Genomic DNA, 21,855 nt, shown 5'->3' with positions numbered 1-21,855 from the left:
TGTCTAACTTTAAGGAAAAATCCTAAAAAGAGTTACCAAATGCAAGCATGGGTTGTGAACACAGCATTTGCTACAAGTAATGCCCCAAGCTAACAACTGATGAAATTTTAGTTCTTAACTGAACTCAAAGGTCAATACATACTATCCTTTTTCAACAGTAGCCCTCAGAGATCAAGAGAGGCCTGGGCCACTTCCATCTTTTAAGGCTGCTGGTAATAATAAAAAATAAAGAAATACCATTTTCTCATTATAGAACCTACAGTATTTTTTACTCTTGCCTTTTAGAAATAAATACCAAGGACTAAAATTTATTTGTATTATTCATAATATTTATAAATTCCATATAAATTTGTGATTTACAAATGCCATAAAGCAGTACAGGCTGACAAGAGGACACAAGCTGCATAAAGAATGATTTTTTGAAAACCTGTATCAGCTAATGTCTTTAATGCTCCTTTGAAGAAAAAGTCAAAAGCCTACATTTTGAGACTTTTGATGAACAATGTTGCCAGAGATTCAGGCCCTCCCTTTCTAGCTCTAAAAACTACAAATCTTGTCTGGTCTTTCCTCCTTTTAAAACTTTTTTCCTTAATCAGCTAATTAAAACATTACATTAACTTACTACGAGAAGCAGAGGAATCCTGGGCTATAATACTGGGACAGAAGATCATTTGTACTTTCTCTAAAAGAAACCTTTGTTTACCATGATCACCAAAATTTTATCAAAAGCAAATTACTGAGAAAGAAAATCAAAGATAAAAAACGAATAGCAATACTTTCCATAGAAGGCAGAGAATAAGGTTTCAAGCCTGGTGTGAGAATGGTGGAGTAGTTATTAAAAGAAGAAAGTTAAAATATAGAGAGAAATTCATGGAAAGGATTGGACAATCTCAACCTCAGTGGTAGGAGTATGAGAAGAGCTTGGGACCAGGGAGGGATGCCAGGGGCTTGCTTCAATTCTAGGTAATGTTTTACTTCCTAAGCTGGTGGTAGATATTCTTTGTATCATTTTTGCATACATCTGTATTTCTAAAATGCCAAGAGGAGCTATGAAAAGTTTAGGTTTGGAATATTGACCTTAAAATGATGTATGGGGAATTCAGATGGAAATTTTCAGTAATTTGACACTAAACTTGGAATCCCTGAGAAAGGACTATACTCATTTATAAAACAACCACCACATGGCTACTAGTCTTACTAAACACAGTAAAAATTTTGTGAATGAAAACAGCGACATAACCATTACCTTTTCAGAGGAGATCTTTGCTAGTAAATCTACTTGATATAAAGCGGTTCCGTGTTCTTCTCTTGAACCAACACTTAGGTTCCCACTTCCTGTGTCATCATTTGTTAGCAGCTCAATGTCATTCCACATGTTTCTGAGATTGTTTTCCTGTTCAGGAATCACTGCCTTCCCTATGACAACTGTAAAATCAGACCAAATTACATTGTTGCATAGCCTCCAGCTCCTTGGGAAATAAAAAGGCTTTATTAAATACATATATATGTATGTATATATATATACACACACATACACATCAATAAACAGGGACTTCTCTGTTATTTCTGCAGTCACTAGACACTTTGGATCAATAAGATAAATGGAACTAGAACTATGACTATCACTAGAGAAGAACATACTGGTTTAGGGACACAGGCAAACAATTTCAATCTTACCAATGTGTCCTAGAGTTTCTAGTATTTTGTATACCTAGGTGAAATTATAACAAGCTTTCATTTGAAAAAAAAATCTTTAACCAGAATAGCGAAAAACAGTGAAGTTTCTGAATGCATATCGTCTGGGATACCTTAGGTTGGTTAAGGTTCCAGACGAACTTAAAAAACCATGTCCACTCATGTTTCCAGGACTGTTACACCATAAATGAAAATGTTAAGGAGAGGTGGAAAAAAAACGATTAGGCTTCTGACTGGACCAAAGAGTGTGTTTGTAACCTTAGGAGTCACTTAACTATTTCATCAGCAAGGACTTAAATAACTCATTTCACTGGGTCTCCCGGGCATGGAACACTAAAATGAAAAGCAATGCTTGAATCAAGACTGGAGGGGAAAATAACCAAATAGTTTCAGTTGTTTTGGTAACTGCTCAGAGATATTTTTTTAAATCTTTGACGGTAATAGTACAGGAAAGAAATGATTTTTGACTTAGGGCTACTTTACATTTATTAACCTGTTGTGGTCGAGCAAGTAATTTAACCTTTCTGTTCCTCAATTCTCTTCTATAAAATAGGAATACAGTTGTACATAGCCAGAAACGTCACTACCAGTTTCAAACGTTCATGAAACAATGCTTGGTTTCATGGCAAGTGCTCCCTTTTAAGTGCAGCTAATCCACTACTGTATTGGTGGAAGAAGGTAACATTTGAGCTAGTATTTAAGGTTACAGGTGCTTTTTAACTATTGGAAGAGCTCTTACTAGGAGTATAAGCAAGGGCCCGGAAACAAGGCATGTTAGAATAGACAATAATTCTAGTGGCTGTTTGGGCAGAAATTGGGAGGAGATTAAGACAGGCTGAGGTAAATACTTCTACTGAGTTTCAAAGTCCCACATCTGCAAGAACAGAGAAATATTATCAGCCTCCCAGGTATGCCACGTTCATTTGACAAACGTTTACTGAATGCCTACTATGTTTCAGGCACTGTTCTAGGAGCTGGGAATACATCTGTGAAGAGGACAGAAAAGGTCTTTGTCATTATGAAATTCATACCCCATAGGAAAGACGGACAAAAATAAATGCGCTATTGACTAGGCAAGATAGTTTGAATGTATTACTCATTTAATATGCACAACAACCTATTTTACAGCTGAGAAGCATGAGTCGGGGACTAAGTAAATGGCCACGGTCACCTAAAATGAGTTAACGATGTCGCTAGATAAGATTCAAATTCATGCCAGTTATTAACTGTTATACTGCCTCCCTACGAAAAAATAAGTAAATGCACAACTACAAATAATGCTCAAGTGAATGGGGGGGGGGGGGGTTGGGGGTGGCGCATAAGAAAAATCTGGGAGGGGAAAGAGATGACAACTGAGCTGAGATCCGAATAACAAGACAAGGCAACTATGCAAGGCTCAGGGGGTACAAAGATGCTGGCCGAATATCAAAGATGCAGAGTGTGGAATGAGTTTGGGGTTGCTGTAGGGCCATATGAAGAATGGGAAATTGCGGGGGCTAAACCAACCGGTGGAACCAATGAATCCTTGATTACAAGATTGGCTTTCATCCTCAGTGCTAGGGCGGAAAAAATACTAAGTAGGCCAGTGACGTGATGTGATTAAGTTTGAGATTACTCTGGGTGCTAAGTGAACACATTAGCGAATTAAACGAAAGTTTCAAATAGGCCTCCTTGCTTAAGCGCTCTCAGCTACACACGGACCAGAAAAAAACAACTCCAACCACTCTCCCGCCGGGGTCTCAAGGGGAAAACACCCCAACTGAGCTAAGGTTTCTCCTGTTTCGACCTAAAACCACCCTCCCCTGCTCCCCCCCCCCCCCCCCCCCCCCCCAGCTCCTATAGTAGCGTGGCTCCCTCTCCTCACCTGCAACTGAAGAAATTAAAGAACACTCAAATTTACCTCCCCCGCATCCGGGCTCCCACAACCGCTCCTAAAGTCTTAAGGGTTTTTGCCACAGGTTTAAATTGGCGGGAGAACACCAAGCCCAACCCCTTCTACGGCGACTAAAGGAGGCCAAGACTGCTCTAGAAGCGAAATAGGAAGTCGCCCCACCCTAAATTCCACCAGTTCTGAAATCCATGCTGAGCATTCTGTGGTACGTCCTTGGCCCCGCCCTCTCCCCGCCTTACGCGCTCCTTCAAAAGAACAACCAATCACCGTCTAACCGCGTTGCTACAGAAACTCTTATCCCCACCCCTTTTCCTCCCAGCAAGCTGTGCTGTGCGCCGGGCCTTTTCCCCCTTTGTGCCATCCGGGTCTCTTGCGCGAGCTATTCAGTCTGTGGCGAAGCGTCGAAGCGGCCGGTACTGTGGAAAGCGGCAAGTGGAGGCGCCGCCGTTGCGGCCAAGAATCTAGACTATGGCGGTGGGTGCCAAATTTGAGTTTAAAATCATGGATATTTTTCTGTTACTCTCCAAAGAAGGGATGAGCGACTTCCAGGGCTGTTGTCCGCGCTTGTGTGTGGACAAAATGGCGCCTTGGCCTTCTTCTGCGCCCGCCATCATGGCTGGCTGCTGTAGGGAGGGGGAAATAAGGCGCTGTTGTTGGGGGTGGGGAGCAGCAGGGAGTGTCTTTTTTTTTTTCCAGAACTTTCCTGTCTCTTTCCCAGTTTTTTGTTCCTTTTGACCCACAGGACTGACTGCAGTTTAGCTTACTCACTAGTTAGTGGGTTATATTGAATTTCGTTGAGGCTTGGGCATTTATGTTCGCAGTGGGAGAGGGCTGGGGAAAAGAGAAAAGGGATCAGGGGTCGTCTCTGAAAAAGTATTGGGTCAGAAAGGCGGTGCCTGTAAGGGATCGAACGCGAAAAGAGAGCAGTCTAGGAGCGATTATTTTGCCTGCGCTCAATGAGACAATCTAATCGCAAATTTTCAATTAGTGTTGCGTCTGCGCAAACCTTAGTTTATTCCTTAGTAAGCAGCTAGGGAACGAGTTTCTGGAAGGGAGTAGAAATTCGTTTTAATTAGAAGACTTTGAAACTGCGAATTCGGACTGATGATGCTCCGTTTTGAAGTCTTTGAGAAACATAATCAAGCACTATCATTGGCGTTGTTATTTTAAAATTGAGTCCTTCATTGGCCCGTTTAATTTTAAATGAAAATGCAATTTTTCAATTACCTCTAATGTAAAATAAGCCTACTTTGGATATAAGATGCCCAATCCAGATGGATCGCATTATTGTGGGAATATTTCGTTTTACTTTACCCGGTTAAAAGAAAAATGCAAACATTTTGTATCCTCTTCCACTGATTAAAAAGTTGTTTTCTCGCTTTCGAAAATGAATAGGATTATTAAACATATTGAAAAACTGGTAGTTTACTCAGCCTAATCTTTGGAGTATCTGGCGTTAGAAATCTTTAATCTGCCCCTCCCTGTTGCCCCTTTCCTAGTCCATTTGATTTAGAACTGGGTTTTTTGGTAACTGGTTTAGAACCACTTTCACACAGTCGGCAGACTATTTGGTATTTGTGCAAAGAATCGATTTAGTGTTTTCTTTTGTTTAAATAGTGACTTGGAAGAATATTGTTTTACCTGAGCTCAGATATTTAAAAAACATTTGTTTCTTCAGTGCCTTGTTCCATAGAAAGACACGATCCCCTGGAGATGTAGCCTGGTGTTAAGTCCAGTGTGCTTCTCTTGGCACTGGGAAAAGATTCCTATATTGTGTCTTGAGCGTCATTGAGGTTTTAAAGAAGATGTAAATTTAAAAAAAACATGATGTTTTTCTAAAAGAGTAAATGCTAGAGTGAAGGGCATTTTTGCGGTTAGCATATGGAGATTTACATACAGGTACTTACTAAATTGAAATCTTAACTACTGTAAAATATCCTAAAGGACATAAAAGCTTAGGGTGGTCTAAGTGGCCACTTATTATTCATCTGTTTAGTGATGGGATGGTTTTTGTTGGCGTCTTGTAGTATATATTTTACAGATGAAAATGGCTGTTTGATATGTTATTACCCCATATTACAGAGTGCCTTCCTTTAAGTCAAGGACATTTGGCTTCCCTATTGCTGGACTTCCTTAATATTAAGCATGTAGTTAAATAAACCATTGACTGAAAACTTAGGACCTGGGCTAGATGCTGGCATTTCCATGGAAAGATTTTTAACTAGTCATGATTATCTGTAGAAGTGAATGAGATGTGCCGGTGGTTTCAGGTATGCTGTCTCAGTTGGACAGAAAAGTGGCGTGCACTGAGAGAAGAGATAGCAGTGCCTTAAGTTTTTCTATTGCTTTATTTTATATTCAGTGTAACTTGACCAGCACATCGCACATCATAAACCTGTTAGAAACAATCCTTAAGAATAGTGATGAGGACAAGAAGAAAAGAAAATAACCAGTGTTCGTGTTATTATCAGAATTCTCTTTTGTTTGATAAGAGTATCATATATTAATAGTAGACAGGAGATAAGAGTACCTTCTTTGGTGAGTCAGATAATATTGCTGAATCCCATCTGTGGATTGAAAGTTGAGTCTGATTCTAAGGGATGAGAGCCTTTCTGCACAAAAGTTTTCGGACTCCAGATACGACCCATACATAAAGAAACAAGTATGCTCGAATGAGCCTCCCCAGTAGTTATATGCTTCCACTTGTTTTTTGATAATATTGTTAGACGCTTAACACATAATATGTCTTTCATCCTAACCCAGTCTGTAAATCCCTCCCTTTAAATTTATTAGTTTATTCCCGAAGTGTCCGGCATCGAGTGAGTTGGGTGCGTATATGACCCTCAGAAAATAGTTGGTGAAATAATGCAGCCTCTCAAACTTCACTTGTTAAATTACTGTCCATTTAGTTTACTTGCTGTTTGTTTTCTGGACTAATTTTCCTAAGAGAAGTAGTTCATTATCATGTGATTATTGCTTCTGAAAATGTGTGGTAATTCACCATTTATCCAATCCAAATTTGTTTCTGTAAAGAGCAAGTTGATAAATGTTTGAGGCATTGTGGATCACATACAACATACAGTCTCTTGTCACATTTCTTGCTTGCTTGTTTTAACAGCCCTTTTAAAAATGTAAAAGTCATTCTTAGGGGCCATACTTTGCCAATTCATGCCCTAAATAATTAGCTTCTCAGGCATATTAGCATATTGACTCTTTCCTATTCCTTCTCTGGGCAGATGGGTCACCACCTTCCACATATACTGAAACTGCTTTCCCTGCCTTTTATCAGTATCTGACTCGAGAACATTAAGGTTCTAGTTTCTCCTGTGACTTACTTAAATCAATTTCTTACAGAAATACATTTTTTTAATGGAAAACTAGTAACTGGAATTCGTTTCTTCATTTATTGGTTGATTTCTGTGCCGAGGACTATGTCATGATCTAGGCACAGGAAGTTTCCTTTTTTTAGGAAAAAAGTTCCCTTTTGTAAACGGGAAAACAAAGAGTTGATAATTAAATGAAGGACCCTACTCTCTCAGGTAAATCAGGCCTTTCGGAGCCAGGGTACACTTGACTGTTCCTTTCAAATTTTAAAGTTTATATTGTGTAACTTATAAAAAGCTTTAAAGCAGAAACAATGTTTCCATAGCCCAGAGCATATGTGAGGAGAGGCAGACTTGGAGAAGCGCTGTGCCAAGGTGCTTTCATTAAAGAGGGTTAATGAAATTAAGATTGGGTTCTCAGATAGGTAAGTTAATTTTCTTTTTTTTTTCTTGTATAATATTCTAGAAGCATTCTGCTTTTTGAGATTTCACAGTCCTCAGTCTTTCTAACCTTTCACAGCTCATTTAAAATGCCTTTTTAAGGTATGCCCATGTAGTAAAGGCAACTAAATGAACTCAGAGATCTAAAATGGACTCTCTTCTCTGCTTAAATACTTATTGGAAATGCTTGGACCCTTATTTTCCCCTTCCTTGTTTTGAAAGATGTAAAAACAATGATTAAAAAAATTTACCAAGTTACATACGTCTGTTTGGTATTGGGTTAAGTCATTTTAGTTTACTCAGACTTACTGAGCAAGTACAAAGCATATTTAGCCACTTGGAAATCAGCTGTTCTGTTACTTGATTTTCTTTTTTTAGTTGTGTAAAACCCAAGGATAAGTGTCTTTCCTCCCCCTCTCTTTTAAGAAATTGAAAACATTTAAAAGCAATTAAGAATTTACGAAGATTTTTCTTTGAACTTGTAGGCTAGTGACGCAGAACGAGATGGACTAGCCCCAGAAAAAACATCCCCAGATACAGATAAGAAAAAAGAACAGTCCGATGTATCTGTTTCTCCTAGAGCCTCAAAACATCATTATTCAAGATCACGGTCAAGGTCAAGAGAAAGAAAACGAAAGTCAGGTAAGAATTGCTAGAAATGATACCACTACCAGCATTTGTATAATCCATGTGGAAATGTAAAAGATTTTAGTTTACTGATACTGTTAATATGTGTGTTCTTCAAATTGAGAAATGAATAGTGAAAAGTGCATTGGTAATTTGGTGGAGAATTTTTCAGTTATGAGAACTACAAATGTCCTAATGCATACAGAAGTTTCATAATTTGTCAAACTGTATGCTTAAACTTGTGTCACAGAAATATTAGCCCTAGAGGTTTAAGTTTTGTCCTTTTAACACAGGCAAAACAATATTTTGAAAGATGTAGTCTCGGCAGTGGTGTATTCTGAATTTATTTAACATCTTTGACACAAGTTACAAGAACACTTTTTTTTTTTTTTTTACAAGAACACTTTTAACCTTGATTTTCTTTTTAACTTAATGTTAGAATATTTCTGAAAGCAAGAGTTGTGTTTTGAAATGCTCTTTGTTAACTTTTTTTTTTTTAAACGAGAGTGATGTGGCATAGAAAGCATCCTGTATTGCTAATGAGTAAATACTTAATGAGGTACTTAAATGAGAAGTAGAGTAGAAATGAGTTTAATGAAAGTTTTAAGACCTGAGGTCTAGTTATTTATCTTTTGTACCTGCAGATAATCATCTACAAAATGGCTTAAGTGTGATTTTTATCTATATATTGGAAACTGTGCAGTATCATCACTACTTTTTAAAGGAATTTTTCTGAACTGTAGCATCCTTTTGACTTCTTTATAAGTTTGCTGCATAATAGGAAACAAGATGGACTGGACAGAATGTTTTGTAAAATACTAAGAATCTGTGGCCACCTGAAAGTTTGTTTGGTCATGTGTCATAGAACATGGTCTTTTTGTGGAACTTATTTTGCTTACTTACTTGATTATATTCTGGTTTACTCAGATTGCTTCGTTTGTTTCAAATACATGATGTAGGATAATCCCACCCCTGTCATAAAAAATAGACTTTAGAGGCTTTACTTGACTAGTAAATATTTAATAAATTCTTGAGTTAGGCAAGTGGACAGAAATGTTCTTTGTGTGAGTTTTGAAATTTATGTTTGAGATGTCTTTATACGTTCATTTATAGCGACTTCTTGTGTGTTCACAGATAATGAAGGAAGAAAACACAGGAGCCGGAGCAGAAGCAAAGAGGTAATTAACACTTTGTAGTGAATAGGCACTTTAAAATACTTGTAAAGTATTTGGTAGAAATGTTTGTGTGAATATATGATATTGTCAAGGTAAGTACCAAAACTTGAAATTTAAAAGGTTTAATTGAGTTATAAAATAAGCATGATTTGGATTCATCATTTTTTCAAGAAGATAGTTGTTTATATGAAAAGTTCATTCAGAAACTATTAATGTGTTATGTTGTGAAAATATTCACCATAAAAATTTCATATGAAGAATATAATTGGTTTTTTAGGCCTGTTGCACAGAGCTTCCATTAATCTGAGGTCCCGAGTCTCCTTATGCCTTACGACTGTTCAGGATTTTAAAATAGCAATCATTCTTAAGTAGCAGTACTCTAAATATCTATGGGCTGCTTTTTCTTTGTGGAAGGTAACAAGAGTCCTTTTCATTAGTAAACTAGTTCCCTAATAATACTGAATTTTGAAATAAAAGCGTCAGTGAGGGACAGCTGGAAAGGTGGCAGTGACAGCAAAAGTTGAGGATTAAGACAGCAGCTGTATTGCAGAAGAGTTAACTTGCCTACCTGAGAAGACAAGGAATGAGCCAACAAAGGAAGAGCGGAAGTAGAAGCCAAAAGGGAGGAGAGTCTCATGGGGGCTGGGCAAGGGACTCCTTAAACAAATATGGGCAGGGACTTCACCTCTTCCCCTAATGGAAGCTCTGTTAAATTTTTAATTTAGGAGAGTTTTTGTGAAAATGACTATTTTGTTTAGCTCACATGATAACATTTCTATAATAAATCATACTCAGCGTGCTAATGCGCGAAGAGACTGAACTGAAGACGCTGCAGACTCAGATAGCAAAATAATAAGCCTACTTCATGATAAGGTAACTATTAGTCATTCAAACTCCTATTTCCCTTAAGTATATCTTAAATCAGTTAAGGGTTTTAAATGGTTTTTTTCTTTTTAAAATAATAGTAATGTTATGTTTGGAAAACTGGTTTAAAATAAACTCTAAAACTTTTGCAAGCTTAACCACTTAAAGCTTTTCCACTTTGCCGCCATATGGCAAAATCAAGAAAATAGTGTTTTATAAGCTCATACAGAGAACTGGCATTGAAACTAAACTTTAGCTGTGTCTCCAGGTCTCTTAGTTTTCTGCAAAATAATGAGTTTTATGCTATCACCCTTTTCAGATGTATCATCATGCATGTTCCAAAATGTTTGACCAAGTTTTTTGTTTTTAAGAAAAGTTAATCTTGGAGGAAATATGCTAAGGTCTAGTTTGGAAACTATGAGCTAACTGTCCTCTTGTAGTCTGGGCATCAAATATGGGGTCTGGTTTCAACTCTCCTAATAACGTAGCTTTGTGACTTCGGGTCTTAGTCGTATGTAAAGTAATGGGAATTAGAGGATCTGAGTTTCCTTCTAGCTTTAAAATTTTGATTCTGAAACATCCAGAATTGTAACTTTAGCTATAGGATGGATCTGACAAATCCTAATGTGGGGAAATCTAACATTTAACACTTTGTAATTCAGTGAGTGTAGGATGGAGATTTGATCATACAATTGAGTTAGCTCAGTCTCTGAATGCATATGTTGTGAAAGCAAAAGCCTCAGTTTTTACAATTCTTCAGAATATGGGGGAAGTATGTATTATATAATGGTATAGGGATTATTGTGTTATACCTAGTTTGATTTCATAAAAATTAAAAGATATGGTTGCCATTTTCTACCCTAGGTACATGAAATGTAATAGAACTCCAAGCCTGTTGGGATATTGCAAGATGAAAAGTGATTGCTTCACAGTGTAGACATTGGGAGAAAAATCAAGAGCCGTCTTTAAGAAAGGATGTGGCAGTATAGCTATATAAAAAGGACACTTAACTCTGCGTAAAGTAATTTGAAATTGCAGAAAATATTAATACTTAGATTAATTTAACTTAATTACCTAATTGGAAATGCATTTTCTGCTGCATTTCTGTGTCCTTATCTTCATTATTGTTAACTTATTATGTACTCTGGATTTAGAAGTTGTGTTGTGTGTGTGTATATATATGTGGTCTGTTTCTCTAAAAGGTTTGTTGGAAATTTGAAAAAATTTTGATACATGTGTACTTCCCTTTTAGATAAAAGAAACAACAGGGATTTCTGTTTTTCTGAAATAATGGTTTATATTATTTTAACATTGAAAGTCATTGTTTTAATTGTGATATTGAAAATATTTTGGGGTAGAAACTGCGTTTGGGGGTTGTATAAGGAAAAGGTAAAATTAGTAGTATATATTTGCAACATTTGGGTGATGTGAAACTAGATCTTTTTTTAAAATTTGCCACACACTCCTAAGGTTACTAATGTTGCATCACAACTTTTTTGCTTCTGATACCCATACTAACTCTCTTTGTTGCACTATTTTCCTGAAAGAACCAACTTCTTCTTAAAACAGGCAAGAAGACATGAATCCAAAGATAAGTCGTCTAAGAAACACAAGTCTGAGGAACATAATGACAAAGAGCATTCTTCTGATAAAGGAAGAGAGCGGCTAAATTCATCTGAAAATGGTGAGGACAGACACAAACGCAAAGAAAGAAAATCATCAAGAGGCAGAAGTCACTCAAGGTCTAGGTCTCGTGAAAGGTAAGTAGTTTTTCCTAAGTTAATGCCTTCTACAAAACTTCTAAATTACAGAAAAAGTCTACATTAACAGAGCAACACAACAAAATCTTGGTTAGAAAATTTGGAATTTTTAACTTTTTGATTTGTCTTTTACAGTGAAAAAAAAAATATTGCTGAAAACTATATATAGTTTGCCCATATAACAGTCCTCTTACATTGCTGGTGTGGGATTTGTTTGCTGCTAACTACTAAACTAAATTTTAAATTGGGGTAGGAAATATTCCATTTTTTACATTATCACATTATTCTCTAGGAAGCATCATCGAATAAGAACAAAGGTCAATTTTTTGTGTAACTTATTTCATTAAAAAACTTCAGTTATACAACACAAGAGTATTGGCTCCATATGCTGCAGATAATTCATAATGTCTATAATTGAACACAGAACTCTTAAATAACTGAAATTTTGTGTGCTTTAATTTCAGGCGTCATCGTAGTAGAAGCAGAGAGCGGAAGAAGTCAAGATCCAGGAGTAGGGATAGGAAGAAGTCAAGATCCAGAAGCAGAGAGAGGAAGAAATCACGATCCAGAAGCAGGGAAAGAAAACGTCGGATCCGATCTCGTTCCCGCTCAAGATCAAGACATAGGCATAGGAGTAGAAGCAGGAGTAGGACAAGGAGTAGAAGTCGGTAGGTACTCATTATCTTGAATAACTCAGATAGGAATAGGGTCTGATAGGTCAGGCTTAGAGAGGTTAAGTAATTTGCCCAAGAAGTTCAGTATCATACTGTTCTTAAATGGTAAAGCTAGGACTGGTCCCAGGTATATCTGAAAGCAAAGTCAGTACATGGGCTCAATCCACCATACTGTTTTATTTTCTCAGATATTCAGAAGATGCGCTTATTAGTTCAAACTTGTCTTGATTGGAAGGAGGCTTTAATTTGTTGAAACTGGATGTTCAGTAAAGATCATTTCATTATAAGTATTCAAACAATAGGTTTAGTCTCTACAAAGCAGTTATTAATAGTATTCAGTTCGGCTACTCAGTTGTATTTGACTCTTTGCGATCCCATGAACTAATAGTGTATTATATCTATATTCACAAGTACTGGTATAAAATTAGTGGGAAAGCTTCTTTACTAATTTATTGCTCCTTAAGTCAAACAGCCTATAAAAGGCTGAAATATGGGTATAAGTGCACTTAAACTTATTATAAGAACTTGGGTTTGTCACTTGTATGATCAGTTAACCTATTGATGCCACTACTAGAAATTTATTCTACATACTGACCTTGTTTAGTGGCTAAGTTGTGTCCCACTGTTTTGCTACCCCATGGACTATAGCCTGCCAAGATCTTCTGTCCATGGGATTTTGGCAGGCAAGAGGACTGGAGTGGGTTGCCGTTTCCTTCTCCAGGGGACCTTCCTGACCAGGGCTCAAACCTGTGTCTCATACATTGATTGGCAGGTCGCCTCTTGACTGCAGAGCCACCAGGGGAGCACACATGTTGACCTGCACAACTAACCTACATGTCTTTTAACTTGTGCAACTTGGGCATAATAGCAAGAAATTGGAAACAACCTAAACGTCATCTGAAAAAGGAGTGCTTACGTGAAATGAGGGAAAACTAGTCTTACACAGTTTGAACTATGTAACCATGATTTTGACTCAGTGAAGTATTACTTGGCCATACTGACATGTAAAATATGACTTGTTAAAGAGATAGGAAGAAGAGAATTGAAAAACCAAGAAGATTTAGCAGAAGTTTAAGCCGAACTCCTAGTCCACCTCCTTTTAGAGGCAGAAACACAGCAATGGATGCACAAGAAGCTTTAGCTCGGAGGTGTGTATATTTTTGTTTGATGCATTTTTTTTCCTCCTTTTCATCTTGAAATGGATACTCAATTGTGTAGGGCAAATGAATGCTTTCAGTCAGAGAAGAATTCATACAACTAAATGTAGCCATGACTACTTGTGGCACCTTTGTGATACAGAGCTATGTAAGTGGTTTGTTAATTCTGGAAAGGGTACTTCTGCAGCAGTTCCTCTTTTTCTCTTCCGTGATTAATTCATTCATTTTTCTCCAATCTAGACTTATAAATATTTTCAGTTTGCAATTGGAAATGTTTTTAAAAATCCTAAATCTGATCTAAGAACTCTCTTCATTTTATCTCTAAAACTGCTTTGTCATTATTTTCTTTGTTCCTAAGAAAACAGTCTCTGAAACAATAAGTAGAATTCTGTCAATAATTTTCTTATTTTGAAAGTGGCAAATAATAAACCAGTTTATTTGATCTTAACATTTTTACTACTAATATCATAGAAAGATCATTGTATTCTTAAAATTTCTGATGTTTCAAAGATGGGTTAATGTGGGACCACACAACAACAGGGCTATATAACTAAATCTGCAAAACCGTTGACTGAACTACCTAATAGAGGCAAGAAGTAAAATACAAGCCCTTGTTTGCAGGTTTTCCCATATTCTGAAAACTAAAATCTTTTGATTTTGATTTTTTTTTTTCTCTATGAAATTGAGTTTGTATTTTTTTTTTCCGTTACAAAAATACAGTTATCTCAATGTAACCTGATGGGCTGCTGCCCTGCGAACCCAGCCTGGCAGAAACTCCAGCTGAACAGCAGCAGCAAAGGTGTGAGCTCACCCCTTCCTCATTCCATTCACCTTAGTGAATGGTGTTGATTCCAAACCTGCAATGGCCGTTTAAAATATGCAAACAAAAAGTTGTCAATCACTTTCTTCCTGAAACTAAAATCAACGGAGTTAGGAAATAATTTTCCACAATATCTGAACTAATTTATGAAGAATAGTCCAATAACTTTGATCATGAATTTTTTTTTGTTTTATTTTTTTATTTTATTAAAGTTGAGTCTGTGACTAGCCTCTAAAACTGACTTAGTCTCCTGAGTGATTTTCAGATGACAATACAAATTTCAGAATACCAAATTATTCTTTGGCTACCTTGAAATTTGAAGGATGGTCGTTTGTTGTTAAACTACAGTATGTAGACCTTTTTTTGTTCCTTTTTTGTTTTTAAATAACAGAATTTTAAAACTACATTTGAAATATTTTTAAGTATTTATAAATCTACATTTTAACATTAATTCTAATCAGAAACTTTTGTTTCCAAGGACAAGTTCAAGGCTTTACTACATGCCTTTCTTTTATGTGTGCAAGATTAATATTTTATGTAAATTTCAGTAATTGTTAAAGGGAATGCCAGTTTTCTACCACTGTATTTTACCCATAGTGCCCGCTGCTCCCCCCCTCAAAAAACTTTTCCCCAATCCTTGCCTCTTTATACCATGTTAAAAGGAGGGAGGGGGCAGTGTTTAACTTATGATTGGTAAATCAAGGAGTCTTCAGAGAAGAAAAGGGATTTCTCTTTCAGGAACTCATTATGAAGATAATGTTACTTAAGATTTGTAATATAGCAGGCACTGACTTGACAGCACATTTTGTTTAGTATGTGTATTCATTAGTAAATTTAGTGTGAACCAGAATTTGTTTTTATTTTGTTTGGGGATGAGTTTGTGTTACATGTTTCCAATTCCTTTACTAATTTCTTCATCTCCTAAAAATAATTTTCTAATAGTTTTTCCCCTGTTTTATTAGATTATAGATAGGGTTTGCTTGCCCTTTTAGAAATTTTTGGCTTTTTAATTTTCAGTAATTTAGAGACCAATAAAGTCTGTTTAAATATAAATACCATCTGCATGTTTTGATTGGCCTTACTCCCAATCAGCCTCACGTAAGAAGCTTTTAGGTAATTCTATAAGTTATTGAATATACCCTAAAATTTACTCAGATATATTTTTTCAGTGTCTCACATTTGCAAGGTTTAATTTTATCCTTCTCCTGTAACCAGCACTGATGAAGACTGAATAATTTTTATCTCTTAACCATTTTAACCATTCTCCGGGAACTGTATATAAAAGCAATTAGAGTTGTTGGCTATTCAGTGAATTTAAAAATGTTTAAAACCAGTATGAAATACCATTGGATTGTGACTGATACCATCTTAAGAATGATTGCTTTTTTTCTCACATGCAGATGTCAGTTTGGGGAAAATACTAAATTTATTTAAAATTCTGTGTAGTGTTTTGTGCCTACACATGTATACATATAGAGATAAATGTTGGCTTTATGTTGTTATTTTTTATTAAATTGTCTTTGATAGGTTGGAAAGGGCAAAGAAATTACAAGAACAGAGAGAAAAGGAAATGGTTGAAAAACAAAAACAACAGGAAATAGCTGCAGGTAACTTTTTCTTCTTTATTATGGATGTATGGCATTTTAAAAATCATTACTAAAAAAAAAATCATTACTGACGTGTGAACGTGTTGTTTTTGTTTGTTGTGTGTGTGTGTGTTTAGTTTTTTTTTCAATCATGTTTGGTTGCTCTGGGTCTTCATTGCTGCACACAGGCTTTCTCTAGTTGTGGTGCTCAGGCTTCCTATTGTGGTGGCCTCCCTTGTTACAGAGCTCATGCTCCAGGTGCACAGTCTTTATTAGTTGCAGCACAGAGGCTCACTAGTTGCGGTACATGAGCTTTAGTTGCTCCATGGGGCGTGGAACCTCCTTAGACCAGAAATTGAACCCATTTCCCATGCATTAGCAGGCAGGTTTCTATTCTCTGTAACACCAGGCGGTCCTGAACATGTTATTTTTAGTGTAATTTTCCTACCTCATAAAACTTTCTTTGTGCTGTATTTCTGATTTGGTCAGTGTAGATAATTTTGACAAGTGAATAGTGACTACTATTGTTCATGCAGCACGTTAGCCATCACTGCTTAAGGAATCCAAGTTTTCATGTATGACACCAGCACTGCCTGTGGATGATTTAGAGGTGATCAAAGAGAGCTTGTATGAAATGTAATCTGAAAGGTGGAAGTACCAGACCTGATACTTTATGAGACTTGGGCCAGGTATCTGTTAAGTGAGTGTAATACCTGTTTGGGTTTCCCAGGTGGCTCAGTGATAAGAATCCGCCTGCTAGTGCAAGAAATGTGGGTTTGAAAAACAAGAAAAAAAAGGAATGTGGGTTTGATCTCTGGGTCGAGAAGATCCCCTGGAGAAGGAAATGGCAGCCCACTCCAGTCTTCTTGCCTGGAAGATCCCATGAACAGAGGAGCTTGGCAGGCTACAGTCCACAGGGTCTCAAAGGGTCAGACATGATTTAGCAACTAAACAGCAACAATCTGTTTAATAGTTTTAAATGTTTCTTATGAGTTTCAAATGAGGTATAGTGAAATCATATTGTGACCTATCAAGAACCATACAAATGAAAGTTACTAAAAGTTTAGCTACAGTCACCATAGTTCATTTCTATTGAAATTGTACACCTTTTTCATGTTTACAGAATTCTCTTTATCCTCAGAGAAGAAAATGAAGTTTTAGTTCATACAAGGAATTATATACAGAAATGTCTATTGATGAATACATTGAGTGTTTGCTAGAATGTTATTGCTTTATAAGCGTAACACTCCAATCATTTTTTTTATATTTGGTGAAAATATTCTGCCTTTTTGCAGCTTAGTAGCTCTTGCTTATAAATAATGTTACTGTAAATTAAGATGCTTGTTTTCATTAAAATCCATACTTACTTCCTCATTAGCAGCTGCCGCTACTGGAGGTTCTGTTCTCAATGTTGCTGCCCTCTTGGCGTCAGGAACACAAGTAACTCCTCAGATAGCTATGGCAGCTCAGATGGCAGCCTTGCAGGCAAAAGCTTTGGCAGAGACCGGAATAGCTGTACCTAGCTATTACAACCCAGCAGCTGTGAATCCAATGAAATTTGCTGAACAAGAGAAAAAAAGGAAAATGCTATGGCAAGGCAAGAAAGAAGGAGTAAGTTTTCTTATTCCCCTCTTTTGTTGTTGATTACTAAGTTAGAAAAATTCATTTGGATTGGAATAATTTAGTTTGGGTTTCTCTTTCTTGCTACAATTGTTAATGCTGGGAAAAAATGCATGATCTAAGTCAGACTTTCAGAGAAAACCAGTGTGCCCATACATTTATTAAAGGGGAAGAGTTCCTTAGTTTATATGTTTTCATATTAAGACAATTACCAGCTCCACTGATAGAATGTCATAAATGGTTTTTTTACTTCGGCAGTATTATGGAAAATTTTAGTATCCTAATAAAAGATATTTAAATTTTACATATCCTAAAAGTTCATTGTTTCTTAACAGGACAAATCCCAGTCTGCTGAAATATGGGAGAAATTGAATTTTGGAAACAAGGACCAAAATGTCAAATTTAGGAAATTAATGGGTATTAAGGTGAGTTACACACTTTGTATTAAAACTCATGTTAATTTATATCTTTAGGGTAACATTGTTTCTCAAATGTTATTTTAGTGATATGCCATCTCTGGATACTTTCTAGTACTTTTTTTTTTTTATTTTAACTTTATTTTATATTGTAGTATGGTTGAATGTTGTGATAGTTTCAGATGAGCATCAAAGGAACTCAGCCATACATGCACATGTGTTCATTCTTCCCTTCCCTTTCCACTAGGCTGCCACATAGCATTAAGCATAGTTCCCTTTGCTCTACATCTAGTGTGTTCTCATTTATGTTCTCTAGGTTAATTTTGAGAATAGAGAAAACATAAATGAAAACACACTAAACCAATACATTATCACTAGCTGACAATAGAGATTGTTAAATTTGATTAAATATTTGTTGATAGAGTGTTTGTTAAGGTTTAACTGTCATCAGACCTTCTTTATTTTTTTTCAAGAAATTTTTTTTTTTTTAATATTATTTTGGGCTGCATCATGTCTTAGTTGTGACATGCAGGGTCTTTTTTACGGACTTAATTGCCCCATGGCATGTGGGATCTTAGTTTCCTGACAAGGAATGGAACCTGCGTCCACTGTTGGAAGGCAGCTTTCCAACCAGTGGACCATCTCCTTTAAAGGAGATGTAGAAGGTTGTGTTTTTTTGCTGAATAATGTAAAGATAGACAAATACAGTATTAGGTTTTGTACAGTAACCTGATAATGTCCACAAATGTTCAAATATTGGTCATTACTAAGGGAGTTGGTTTTTCATTGAAAAAATATTTGACTTAAACCCGATCCCCATTTTCTACTTAACTTTTCTTCTAGACATTTATTCACATAGTTTGGCATGTTCTTTCTCATTCCCACTGAATGAAGTTGATATTTGTTAACATCTTCTATCCCAGTACCAAGAATGAACATTGCCTTGAATGACGAATTGAAGCTAAGTGAAGTCAAATATATACTGCAAAAATATGATCTACCAGGACTTTTAAGTGAGAGAAGTACTTTCTAGTCTAGGTGAATTCATCTTGATAGTATATTTTTGTATCTGTTGCATAGAGTGAAGATGAAGCTGGATGTAGCTCTGTTGATGAAGAAAGTTACAAGACACTGAAACAGCAGGAAGAAGTGTTTAGAAATCTAGATGCTCAGTATGAAATGGCAAGATCACAAACCCACACACAGAGAGGAATGGGTTTGGGTTTCACATCATCAATGCGAGGAATGGACGCAGTTTGAAGAAGATCACCCTTTATATCTGGGACTTTTATAGACTTCTGGTTCTGATGTCAGGTCCTTGTTCACCGAACAGCTAGCATTCTAGCTTGCATGGGTGTTGCATTGACTTTAATTTATTGAAAAATACGATTTTTTTGTAAATATCAGATCAGTGATACTGGTGTTAGTGTTGTAATCAGGTTAAACCCACTTCCATTAAACTTGACAGGACTATAGAAGGACAATATTTTTTAGTTCATGAATTCTACTTTTCAAATATATAAAAGCTGCAGGTGGGATAAATATACATGAATTTTTGGTGTCCACTGTCTTGTGTACTTTTTGTACTTAACCTTGTACAGTTATTTTCATCTCTTGAAACATGAAAGAAATGTTATGTAGATGTTCTTTAGAAGATCTGGCCATTTGGTACATAATCCAGCACAAATAAGCTGGGTGGTAATGATAATAAAATTGGTTTTCTCAAGACTGGTGTTAATTTAAGTTACCTGGAATTCTTATTTGAATTTGTTTTATGGTTTCTATGGCATTTTGCAATTTCTGTTAGACACTGGCTGGAAATTCCTTTCTTTTTTTCTTTTTTTTCTTTTTTTTTTTTTTAAGAACAACTATGCTATAGGCAGTACCATGGTGAGCAAAAATGTAAAAGGAAGTTGGGAGCAGTGAAAAAACTTACTAAAATAATACTGTTTTCCTACTATTAAAGGGACAGAATTGGTGTACAGTATTTGTTAAATATTCCATATGTTATTCAGGAAATAGATTAATACATTAAAGGGATGTAAGCACTTTTATTTTAATAAAGTGCCTTATAACAAGTTCTTTGTATGCCCTTTCCTCATTATCCATTTAGAATTCTTCTCTAGCATAGACTAAAGTGCTAAAAGAGAAAACCACTCTGTCACTAAATTGAATAAATTTAGGGCATAGATTTGTGGAAGGAGGGGACTACAGAACTTGTACTTCATTTACTTCTATTAAAACAAATTCCTAATTTTTAGCTTTCCCTGGAAAAGTCCTTTGAAAAACCTCTCCACAATGTAGCAGCACAGTAGAACGAGGGAAGACTACTTAATGCATTCTGATAAATGTTTAGTTTTCCCAGAGCACAGTAATTTTAGGGAGAGATACCTCTTCATGCCTCAGTGACAAAGTTAAGTTTCTGGGGAAAGTAACACCATGGTTTTTCATTTTGGAAGTCATCCCAAATTCACATTTTGCTGTTGAGCTGTACTTTCTAAAATCAGTTTTGTTAATGTCTGAGGGCTTGTAATGCAATGTGGTTATGGAGAACACACATTAAACTTCCTGTACTTTTCTGTGGTATTTTAGGTGCTAGACATAAATTATGAATAACAGTCCACTCTTAAGAATTTTTGTAGCCAGTTTTAAACAGGGAACTGATTTTGATTCATTTAATATAATGTCTAAATAACTGAATAGGTAACACATACTTTTAATTGAGGTTTCAATTTGTTATTTTCATGTTTATTTTTGAAATCCAGTGGATATTTTGTATTTTAACCCAGTTGGGCCTAGCTACATTTAAAGAATAGGGGCTTCCCTGGTGGTCTAGTGGTGAAGAACAACCTATCTTTGGGCTTCCCTTGTAGCCTAAAGGGTAAAGAGCCTGCCCGCAGTGCAGGAGACCTGGGTTTGATCCTTAGATTGGGAAGATCCTCTGGAGGAGGAAATGGCAACCCACTCCAGTATTCTTACCCAGAAAATCCCATTGACAGAGGAGCCTGGTGGGCTACAGTCCACAGGGTCACAAAGAGTAGGACACGACTGAGTGACTTGGACTATAATAGCCACATACAGCCAGGGGCAACAGTCCTGGACAATAAATTTAGAGGGAGGCATATAGGTTATTGTAATTAGCATAATTAAACTTCAGGAAACAATTACTGGAGTCCTGGAGGCAAGGGACAGTTAACTGCTTGGCTTGGTTGGAAATGACTTCATAGGAAGATAAACTCCATAGTTCTTATGTGCTTAAACTTTGTTTCCCCCTTTTGCTGGCTATTACTGTGCTTGGTTTTTCAAAGCCTGGTACTTACTGATGGATGTTGGCTTTACTTTTGCATGCAACAGGAACATAAGTTGTCCAATAGGTTCTGTAAAGACATGGTAGCTAGGCAGGCAGGAAGATAAGACCACACTATTTGAGGCAAGGTCTGATAAACTATGTAAAGGTAGTTGACTTGGAGAGTAAATTTAAAGATGAGGGTTCCAATTTGGGTGGTTATTGTAATTTAAATTAGAAATAATGTAAATACTCCCAGTTTTGTTTTTTTTTAATGTAAATTCCATTTTAAGTAGTAGGTTGGTAGAAAGAGGTAGAAACAAATTGTGTGACTTATCATTTCAAGTTACGTTTCATAGGCCAAAAGATGATTTTAAGAGTAAGTACTTAATCTGGAGCCCTCTCCAAGTTCTCCCACTGGCCATTCATCAATTTCTGCAGTTGTCTCATCCTTCTTAATCCCAGCCCTCTAGTACTCAGTCCCAGACTTCCCATTCTACATTATGCAGTCTCATTCTCC

General features: G+C 36.3%; 2 protein-coding genes across 7 annotated transcripts in view; one reads left to right on the top strand and one right to left on the bottom strand.

Annotated features, from left to right (window-relative positions):
* KNTC1 (kinetochore associated 1) overlaps nucleotides 1-3,733 on the bottom strand; it is a 73,099-nt gene extending 69,366 nt beyond the window's left edge. The window contains exons 1-2 of one of the 2 annotated variants that reach the window (XM_043901961.1): nucleotides 3,596-3,733; nucleotides 1,247-1,425 (exon numbers count right to left, since the gene is read on the bottom strand). In XM_043901961.1, coding sequence (XP_043757896.1) covers nucleotides 1,247-1,375 — 129 coding nt within the window. In that variant the 5' untranslated portion in view covers nucleotides 1,376-1,425; nucleotides 3,596-3,733. The other variant, XM_043901962.1, reaches the window with a different exon arrangement.
* A 170-nt stretch (nucleotides 3,734-3,903) lies between these two features.
* RSRC2 (arginine and serine rich coiled-coil 2) lies at nucleotides 3,904-20,127 on the top strand. Of its 5 annotated transcripts, none has more exons than XM_043901956.1 (10): nucleotides 3,904-4,060; nucleotides 7,836-7,992; nucleotides 9,112-9,155; nucleotides 11,586-11,776; nucleotides 12,241-12,444; nucleotides 13,476-13,598; nucleotides 15,955-16,034; nucleotides 17,395-17,624; nucleotides 17,969-18,058; nucleotides 19,130-20,127. In XM_043901956.1, the coding sequence occupies exons 1-10, from the start codon at nucleotides 4,055-4,057 to the stop codon at nucleotides 19,307-19,309; spliced, it is 1,305 nt and encodes a 434-aa protein (XP_043757891.1). In that variant the 5' UTR covers nucleotides 3,904-4,054; the 3' UTR covers nucleotides 19,310-20,127. The 5 variants fall into 5 exon arrangements, with proteins under 5 accessions (XP_043757891.1, XP_043757890.1, XP_043757894.1 ...); XM_043901955.1 differs by having other exon boundaries at nucleotides 17,392-17,624; XM_043901959.1 differs by having other exon boundaries at nucleotides 11,564-11,776.
* Nucleotides 20,128-21,855: the final 1,728 nt, after the last annotated feature.

The sequence above is a fragment of the Cervus elaphus genome, chromosome 5, assembly GCF_910594005.1.
Source record: "Cervus elaphus chromosome 5, mCerEla1.1, whole genome shotgun sequence".
Lineage (NCBI taxonomy): Eukaryota > Metazoa > Chordata > Mammalia > Artiodactyla > Cervidae > Cervus > Cervus elaphus.
This window is presented reverse-complemented; position numbering and strand designations above follow the sequence as displayed.

What these genes read in the sequence shown, in the direction of transcription:
- RSRC2 (XM_043901955.1), top strand. An exon ending in GCCGGAGCAGAAGCAAAGAG is followed by an intron (nt 9,156 to 11,585) that starts GTAATTAACACT and finishes TTCTTAAAACAG; the next exon opens with GCAAGAAGACATGAATCCAA. An exon ending in GGAAATTAATGGGTATTAAG is followed by an intron (nt 18,059 to 19,129) that starts GTGAGTTACACA and finishes TCTGTTGCATAG; the next exon opens with AGTGAAGATGAAGCTGGATG.